This window comes from Simochromis diagramma, unplaced genomic scaffold, assembly GCF_900408965.1.
Source record: "Simochromis diagramma unplaced genomic scaffold, fSimDia1.1 OVJJ01000248.1, whole genome shotgun sequence".
NCBI lineage: Eukaryota > Metazoa > Chordata > Actinopteri > Cichliformes > Cichlidae > Simochromis > Simochromis diagramma.
Genome location: NW_024386847.1, coordinates 46,408 through 56,069, shown reverse-complemented (window position 1 = coordinate 56,069; position 9,662 = coordinate 46,408). Strand labels below are relative to the sequence as shown.

The window sequence follows — 9,662 nt, the reverse complement described above, 5'->3', positions numbered from 1 at the left end:
GCCCATAACTGGACCATAACGAAAAAATTATTACAACTGCCATAAAAAAGAAGAAACGGAAAAAAACTGAGGTTGGCACCACTACCTGGTAAGTTTCTTGTTTTATACTCTTTTATAAATATGTACTAGTTACAGGAATTTACTGCTTAAGTTTAGTCTGACAATGGCGGCTACATGATGTGAATTGACACTCTGTGTTATGCTAGTTGTTACTCTATAAAAGTAAAAGCATTTGTATTTTTTCCTGTTATTAATGAAATCTGTCAATTAAATCTGTCACTCTGGTGGTTACTTTGGTTAGCCATAGGTGTGTATGAGACCATGCATACAGCAGAGGGTAACCCCGTAGCATATGTTCGTATCATCACAGGTGTAGCAGTTGTCTGCATTCTTATCACTTTGTGGGAGTAGAGGTGTGTTTCCCCTAGACTGTGTTCGGTGAGTTAACTAAGCATTGAATTCTAAATAGATTAATTACAAGTTATATTTGTACACTTTAAATTTGATGGTTTTAATCATAGTTTAACTTTAGCAACTTTACTATGCTAAAGTTGTTAGCTAGCTTTCTTTTAGCTAGCAAACGTTCCTCACAAATACGAGAGTACATTGTCAATTTTTCTACTTATACTTAAAGTTTGTCACTTGTCAGGGTGCATTTGGTTAGCTGATAGACCTTGCAGACAGCAGAGCATGTTCAATTTGAACCTGTATATGTTCAAATTTACCAGTCAGCAGCTGCCTGCATTTTTACCATGGTGTCAGAGTAAATTTGTGTTTCCACGGTCTTGGGTGAGGTAACTAATTACTGACAGAGTGAAATGTGGTGAATTTATGCCAGAGTATTTATGTGAGTTAAAGTATTTCTATCAAATGTATTGATATTTTAAGCTCGAATGTGAAATATGCCTGAGGTTAAAGTTAGTTGACCTAGCAAGAAAAAACAAAATTGTGTGTGTGCACACACGAATTGCTTTCGTTACCTTCTGTAATTTTAAGCATAATGTGAAGTGTGGTATTGTGGCATGTCAACGGTGGTCTTCAAATAATTAAATAGAAAATTCTCTCACACATTTGGATATGACACAATTTTTCCAATTTTAAACTACAGTCTGTAGATTTATTATATTATTTTTGAATTTTGGATTCATCTTTTCAGTGTTTCATTGTAGTGTATTAGAGAAGGTTTTATACTTAAAATAACTTGTTAACTCAAAAGCCTCGATAAGTCTTTGCATTACCAAAAGTTGCAATAAATTTCAAAATGCACTGGACTTGTAAAATTTGCAAATTTGAAACACCAAGAAGGAAACAGCTCTTAAAGCATTACAGGCTTAGACATAGCCATGGTGAACTATTTATGCCTTGTCTATACTGGGATTGTTACTGCTCATTTAAAACATGGAATAGCTTGCGAACCCATTTATCAAGAAGCCATTCATCCTCTGATACAATGACATGCTCTGAAGTCTTGTCTTTCAAATGTCCATGTTGCTCTTTAAGCACATTTTCAACTCAAAGGGAATATTTTAAGCATATTGGGCACCATTTAAAAAAATTGGAAACTGTCGCTTGTGTTTTTGAAAACTGTAACTTCAAAACAAACGTTCATGGAACATATGCTTCTCATAGGAACCGAAAACATAATCCTCACTCATTGGATGACTTCAGGCCTGAGCTGATACAGAGGTGTGTCAATCGTTTGAATACAGGAGATGATCCTCTTGAGGAACATATTGAAAATCCATTGAGTGAAGATGAAGCAAATGCAGAGGATGAAGAAATTGGTGAATTGCCTAATTTAATTGAGAAACATTTAGCCCACCTACTACTAAAACTGGAAAGTATATACAATGTTTCTCACAAGTGTATTGATGAGTTAGTTGAACAGTTACAATTCATTTCTTCCTCTGCTTCAGGTCCTATTCTAAAAGAGATTTTACAGTTAAGCCTAAAGAAGCATAATTGTGCCTTTGATGATTTAGTGATTTCAGATATGGTTGCAGACCTCTGTCAGTGCAACCCACTCACATTGGCTTTTGGAAATAAAGGTCCTCTTTCTACCTCTTACAAAAGAAGCCAATATTTCAAGGAGCATTTTTGTTTGGTAGAACCCACTGAGTATTTGCTTAGTGTTGGGGAACGGAGAAGTTTCCAGTATGTACCTGTTTTAAAGTTGCTGAATGAAGTCTTGAAAAAGAAAGAGATCCAAGATTTCCTTACACAGACCTCAGAAATGGATTATAGCTCTGAAACACAATACACTTCATTTCATCATGGCACTAATTTTAAAAATAATCAACTGTTATCAGAAGAGAGTCCAGCCATTTCCCTCATTTTGTATGTGGATGAGTTTGAAGTGTGTAATCCACTTGGTACCTCAAGAAAAAAGCACAAAATTACAGCAGTGTATTGGGTTTTGGCTAATGTACCACCATTGCTCAGGTCCTCACTGACATCAATCTACCTAGCCATTCTATGCAAATCTGATGATATAAAACAGTTTGGTTACAGTGCTGTCTTTGAGCCACTCTTGAAAGATCTTGCATGCCTAGAAGAAGAAGGACTTTACATTCCCTCATTAGGCATATGCGTCAAAGGTACTGTGTTTTGTGTTGTTGCAGACAACCTTGGTGCACACTCTCTCGGAGGATTTGTGGAGAGTTTCTCAAGTGCGTATGTCTGCAGGTTTTGTCTTGGAGAACGAACCCAAATCCAAGTAAGTGACGTTCGAAGTGGAGCATTTAGTCAAAGAACAATACAAGAACACAGGGTACATGTTGACACTGCAAAAGGAGATAAAAGTCAGTCTCATTGTTACGGAGTAAAAAACACTTTGCCCACTGACCGAAAATCTAAAACATTTCGATGTTTTAACTGGCTATCCGCCAGATTTGCTACATGATCTCTTTGAAGGTATTGTACCTTTGGAATTAGCACTTTGCCTTAGTACCTTAATCAAGGGAAAGTATTTTACTTTGGATGAGCTTAACAAATCAATTAAACAGTTTCCATACAGATGGGCTGATAGAACTGATGCCCTACAACCAGTTCCATTGAATTTTGCAACAAAAAAAAACTGTTGGGGGGAATGCGCATGAAAACTGGGCTTTGCTTCGCCTCCTCCCCTTTATAGTTGGGGAAAAAATACCAGAGAGTGAACCAACATGGCTGCTCCTTCTCAACCTTAAGGATATAGTTGAACTTGTCCTTTCATCTGTTCATACAGATTCAACCATTTGTTTTCTTGACAGCAAGATTTTCGAGCATCGGCAAAGATTTCAGGAAGCTTTCCCACAGGAAAGACTGATTCCAAAACATCATTTCCTAGAGCACTATCCACAACTCATAAAAGCTTTTGGTCCACTTGTTTTTCTGTGGACTATGCGTTTTGAAGCCAAGCACAGCTTTTTTAAGCGTGTGGTGAGGCATACCCGCTGTTTTCGAAACATTCTGTTGTCTCTTTCAGTGAAGCATCAGTTAATGATTGCCTACCATCTACATGGAAATCAAACAGCCCAGCCTTCTTTACAGGTAACAAAACTATTAACAGTGAATTTGACTGTGCTGAGAGAAGACATTAGGAAAGCAGTGGAAAATAAGTTCCCTAGGGAGTCAAATGTCCAGATAGCAAATACTGTGTCTTACAGTGGCACCAGTTACACCACTGGAATGATCCTGGCACATGGATCAACAGGTGGTCTGCCAGATTTTGTAGAACTGATTCAGATGGTGGTAATTAATGGAAAAGTTGGCTTCATTGTGAAATGCTTAAATGCGTGGTATTCTGAACATTTCAGGAGCTTTGAGCTTGAAAACACTAGAAGTGTTAAAGTTATTGAGTCCTGTGATCTGTCTGATATTATCCCACTGGCAGCATACACTGTAGCAGGGAAGCGTATGGTGACCCTAAAGCATTACATCCATGTGCCATAGAAGGCAAGGTAGCCATTTCAATACAGTATGGCCAAAGCTGCTTTATCTTCCTTGTATTAGTTTATCTTTATAGCTCAAATGGTAATGTTGTGGATAGTAATGTTTAATCAATAATTAGAGATTTAGTAGTACAACTATCTTGCTCTACCACAAGTCTGGAAGGCATTTTACACATGACTGATCTTCTCTGCAGAAGTATCTAGTTTCCAGGGTGATAGGAGGTATATTCCACCACGAGTAAAATTCAAAAGCTAAATTCTGTTTTGTTTTTTTGTTTTCCTTTTTATATAGGTACCTCAATGTCTCATCCTGCTAAACTTCGGATCATACTCAAAGAGCATAACATTCAAAAACTGGACTTACCACATGGAATCCCTGGAACAGTGGAAGAACTTGAATCTATTGTGAAAGAGACTTTTGAGGTTGATGGGAAGTTTACTTTGCACTATAAGGATGCTGACTTTGGAGAAGAATATTTTTCTCTGACATCAACAGGTGATATCAAGGACAAGGACACACTTAAGGTGGTTCAGATTATTGAACCTCCCACAATTACTCTGACATTTAGTGATGTAGACAGTTCCTTCAAATCTGCATCAGAGACCTTGGTCAATGCTTCAGCAATTTCAGAGACATCAGTCTCAGAGACATCAAGCGTGTCCTGTGGCACCAGTTGCTCATCCGGATCTCAGGATACAGTCATTCTTTCCTCACCTGAACATTTCGGTCGGCGTTTTCAGCGCTGGCCTACCAATTTTTCTGTTCCTCGCTTTGCTTATGACACAGAGCTTTTACTTGCTTCAGGAAATGAAACTTTCAAAAAGGATGGAACGAAACTTAACTTTACTCCACTTCTTCCAGACATCCTTGAGAAACTGGCTGAAACGATCTTTCAGTATGTTGCCTACCCAACATCTGCACAATTAGCAGATGTAGCTGAAGCACTTGTTCAACAACATCCTTGCCTTAAAGAACCGGGATCCTATAATGGATGCTATGGATGGCAACAAAGACTGAAATATAAAATGGGCAATTACAGAAGTAAACTCAGAGGGCTTGGGTGCCCTGAGCTGGATGTGAACTCTCTCAAAAGAAAGCAAGCACATGAGAAGACACCTTCAAAGAATCTCAAACAGCCAAGAAAGGCTGAGGTGAACTATTTGCCACCTCACCCACAAGGAGAAACAGAGGAAAGCTTGGAAAAGGAAAGATTGGAACTTCTTGATGAAGTGAAGAAGAGGAACAACTATCGGATCATCAGTGAAAAAATGGCCAAAACATTCTCGAATCGCAGACAGGAAGTTGTTAATCTGGCACCACCTGTGAATGACTTCAGAAGTAGATGGCCTGCGCTTTTTGATGCAGCACAGGTGATTTTATTAAATAATTTATAGGATAACTTATAATAGTGACATTGTGCATTACATTAACACATTGTGCTTTTAATTGTGTCTTTTTTTTATTTTTTACAGATAAATGATGAATTCCAAAGGATCACCACTGTTAACTTGGAAACAACATTCATGGCAAAACTGGACCAGTATTCCACAAGAATAATGTCCCTGGTCTCTTCAAAAGGCAGTGCTGCAAAAATTAAGATTGAGCGCATCAGGAACATGTTGCAAGAGGTAAAAAAAAAGAAGCTGAATATAATTGATAATCTTACACACCTTAAAAGTTAATTATCTAATTCATTATCTCAGGAGCATTGTTGGCTATCTTTTACTGAAGAGTGAAAAAGTCAACATCAGAGGTGGACAGAGTAAAAATTTGCTAAAGAAAACATCACTCAAAATATATTTGTCTGTTTTCTTTGTTGTAAGAGTCAAGGATATAGTGATGCATTTGTAACTTGGTAACTCAGATTGAAGAGAAAAAGTAAAACTCAGATGCATAAGTATTTTGCACCTCATAAGTGAGATGAAAAGACATTAATGTAACTTTTGGTCACATAATTGCAAACTGAGGTGGGTAAATTTAAATAGGTACTTTCCATGTCACATGTAACTTGACAATACATTAAGGTAAGTATGGGTCATATTACAAATAATGTGAGGAGAAAAAACTGAGGTAATAATTTGGAGTGTTACAAGTATGTTCATCAACTGCACAATAAACGTTTATGAGGAAGACAAGTTACACAAATACATTAAAGAGGGTAGATAGGAGCTTTTAATGTTTTAATCACATCATTACAAGACTTGTCCACAGGTGGCTTTTTCCAGTTCTGCATCACATATCTCACATATAACTATTATAGTTGAATCCATAGAACTCAACAAAAACTATTTGAAATAGTCTCCAAATCTAGGTTATATTTACTTTCACTCACCTTATCCTACTGCTAGCAAAGGGTGCATTGAAAGCAGGGCAGTATGTAACAGATTAAATTCAAGTTATAAAAATTAAATTGTTTATTTGTTAAAGACAAAAATGAAATCAATAATTAGCAAAACGCTAGTCCTATAAATGTAATATGTTTGACTTTTCGCCTAGTAAACTTTTTTTATTCTCCAGAGTTCGGTGGAAACAAGAAGAGAGGTCGCAATCCGTTGCCTGATGGTGTATCTGAAAGAGAAAGAAGAGGATCTCTTCAGAGAACAGCTGGTAGGTAAATATCACATTGTTTTGTGTTAGATTTTTAAATGGCACATAAAATACCGACATGTTTCTTTTTAACCTACTTGCCAGGATGGTGAAGAACAGTTCCCAGAAGAAGTGGTAAAGATCGTAGTCACCAGACGTGCAGCAGTGTCTCTTCCAGCCGTCGCTAAAATTGTGATTGAAGGAACAGCTGTCCTGGAAGACCTTGATGTGCCCAGAGCGTGTGCCTTAATGATGGGACTTATATACGCTCTCAATCTGAGCTACCCCAAACAAGTAAAGAACACTCTAGAGGTATTCCAGAAGGTGTTTCTGGAACTTGATGGGCTTAAAGCCAGCCCACGGGTAATGTCTCTTAAGTACAAACTTCTGTCACAAAACAAATGTAATTTAGGCTGCAATATTCAGATGTGCTGATGCTTGTGTTTTTTATGCAGTCTTAGACAAGTGTAGTTTTGAGAGTTCATAATGCGTATAACCTTACCTTTGGATTGTTGCGTTGTTAAATATTAAAATGTTTGGTAATTTTCTTGATTCTGTGATATTTACCAAGTTGATAGGTTAATGTTTAATAATAAGCAGATTTGAAAAAACAAATTGCCTTACGTTGCAATGTTTGTTTTCTGAGGTATTTTAGTAGGGTGTGATTTAAAATTATTGTTATTTGGAAGATTTTATATATATATTTGCTGCTTTATTTAATATACCTTTACAAATCTTTATAGTGGTTCTCAAAGTCGGTCATCAGGCCCCACTGCTCTGCTTGTTTCTGTTAATAACTAAACACTGTTGATTGGCTGGTCTGTTCAATTAATCAGAAGTTGTAGACACCATTGTGGAGTAAGAAAAACGAAGTAAATTGGTATGTTTTAGCTTCTGATTCAACACACCTTGTCCAGTTAATAAACATGTTACATTTTCTTTTGTTACTGAGGTTGTTTGTGAAGGAATTGTACTGAAATACATTGTTTTTGCCCACTCATTTATAATTAAAGGGCTGCTGTAATGTTTGATTTATGTTGTATGACACAGAAGTGTATTTCTTCAAAAATGTTATGCAATAAACTGTTTCATCAGTTGGAATAATTTAAATGGCTATGTTTGCATGGATAATTGTGAGTAGGATATATGTAAAAAAGTAAGTTAGATTAACTCAGCTAATGTAATTTGTCAACTCAGTATTTCCAGAAATTCTAAATTAATATTAGGTTGCTTAAACTTAATTATGCTTTTAGAGGTCAAAGTAAATCATGTTGGTTTGTTGAACCAGTTGAGTTAGCCAAACCTAAAAATTTCTTGCTGGATTTACTTAATAATATGCAAAATTTGTAACTTAAAAAGCTGAGTGGAAATTGTTACCTCAATTTTTTTAAGTTAAGCCAACAAAACATTTTTTAGAGTGTAGGTTATTTGGTTATGCTTCACCCTGGATTTTGTGTGATAATATTTATTTTGTCCACTGATTTAAAAACAACAAACTATATGAATATAAAACAGAGTGAACAACAAAACATCAGCTTTGGAAACTTTGATGTAAAATTCTGCAATTGTTTTCTCAGATATAGCATAAATCAAACTAACATACATCAGTGTATTATTAATGTGCACACACGCACGCACACACACACACACACACACGTGTTACAATAAACAGCTCTTATGCTTCTGTATGATTCTCACTGCTTTCCATTTGCGTGTCCACAGGTTGCTGTAAGTGGTGCTTGACTGCAGTTTGCTCTAATTTCAAGTGGTTTGCTGTCACAAAGCCAACAGGAAGTCCGGCCATGGTTGAGCCAACTGAAGATGGGTTGAAGGTGGCGTCCTCGTTTCCTCTGTGAGTGCGAGAGGACAGACAAAGCAAACACCGTTTGGACAGCATTAAAATATTTACACTGATGATTAATGTTGTGTCTTTGCACCTGTAGCGATACATGTTGGAAAATGGAGACTTTAGCCACCAAGACTGACGTGCCTGGAAACTTCCCTGTGAGTACGCCCACAAAGACAGGAAACAGTTTAGCCACCACGGTTAATCCTCCATCATCATCATCCAGTATTTTTCACATCTTTTCTTCTGCTGTTTCCCTTGTTGTCAGTCACGGGGTTTGTGACTGAAATGCGTGTGGTCGACGGGAAGCCTGACGAGTACGGCCTGAATCATTCCATCAACACCGGACGGAGTGAAACCTTTGTTGAGAACAGATTATATGGTAACGTTGCATTTAGCTTCAGTAAACTGTGAAGTTACAGCAGCAGATTTACATCACGTGGCTTCACAGGAAGTAGTCTGGACCTCAGCGCTGAGGTTCAAGCAGCTCTGCTTGCAGACGGCATCCTTCCTGAAAATGTTCTTCATCTTCCTAAAACCAGAACTTTTACATTGGTGCTGAAGTTCTATATAAAAACAGCCTGAAATACAAAGTGATGTTGTGCACTGATTACCTCACACTTTCCATGTTTCCTTCTACAGAGGAATGTCCGCCTGAGTGTTTTGTCTGATCTGTTGTTGATCGTCTCATTGACACTGCATGCAGATCTGACACCAGGGCTGGACTGGGACAAAAAATGGTCCCGGGCATTTTGACTGGAGACCGGCCCCCCAGGTATTAAAGGAAAAACCATAAAGCCTTTGAATGAAAACAAACGCTGTTGTCACAGTGATGGACGCTGTCTTGTTGGTATACATGCATCAGTCTAATAAACTTAAACCTGCACCATCCTCCCTGTCCTGGTATTCTAAACAGGAAGTAGACTGTTGGTCGAGTTAACCTCCTGAACATCTACAACACACGGTGAAAACCTGAAATTAAGACAGAGACTAGAGGTGAGACATGATCATTGCTGATTACTGATGACAGATTTAGATATATTTTCATAAACCTTTCATTTGCCACATCAATAAACAGCACGGCAAAATATGTTTTCTAACATGGCAACCTTTAAAAAGTGAAAGGAGACAGAAAGACAGGTGAGAAAGAATCAAACTGACTTTTTGATGCATTTTACACACAGTACTGGTGCAGAATCTAGAAAATGTGGGAAACACTGGCATCATATGCAGTACTTACTTCTGAAGAAATTATGATGGGACCCTAAAAAATGACTATGTACAATAATGGATTTCT

The 9,662-nt window shown here is 37.4% G+C and overlaps 1 protein-coding gene and 1 long non-coding RNA gene across 2 annotated transcripts; both read left to right on the top strand.

Moving 5' to 3' along the window:
* Positions 1 to 3,142: 3,142 nt before the first annotated feature.
* Positions 3,143 to 6,954, top strand: LOC120732035 (sterile alpha motif domain-containing protein 3-like). The gene is made up of 4 exons (XM_040029409.1): positions 3,143 to 5,303; positions 5,406 to 5,561; positions 6,451 to 6,540; positions 6,625 to 6,954. Exons 1-4 carry the CDS (start codon positions 4,233 to 4,235, stop codon positions 6,952 to 6,954), a joined length of 1,647 nt encoding a protein of 548 aa, XP_039885343.1. The 5' UTR covers positions 3,143 to 4,232.
* A 1,214-nt stretch (positions 6,955 to 8,168) lies between these two features.
* LOC120732038 lies at positions 8,169 to 8,733 on the top strand. Its single transcript, XR_005695491.1, has 3 exons — positions 8,169 to 8,371; positions 8,463 to 8,523; positions 8,634 to 8,733. It is a non-coding gene; the product is annotated as an uncharacterized LOC120732038 (long non-coding RNA).
* Positions 8,734 to 9,662: the final 929 nt, after the last annotated feature.

Bases quoted from the DNA above. Each gene is read 5' to 3' on its own strand.
- LOC120732035 (XM_040029409.1), top strand. From the start codon at position 4,233: ATGTCTCATCCTGCTAAACTTCGGATCATACTCAAAGAGCATAACATT. The intron at 5,304-5,405 runs GTGATTTTATTA...TATTTTTTACAG, and splicing joins CGCTTTTTGATGCAGCACAG to ATAAATGATGAATTCCAAAG. The intron at 6,541-6,624 runs GTAGGTAAATAT...CCTACTTGCCAG, and splicing joins ATCTCTTCAGAGAACAGCTG to GATGGTGAAGAACAGTTCCC.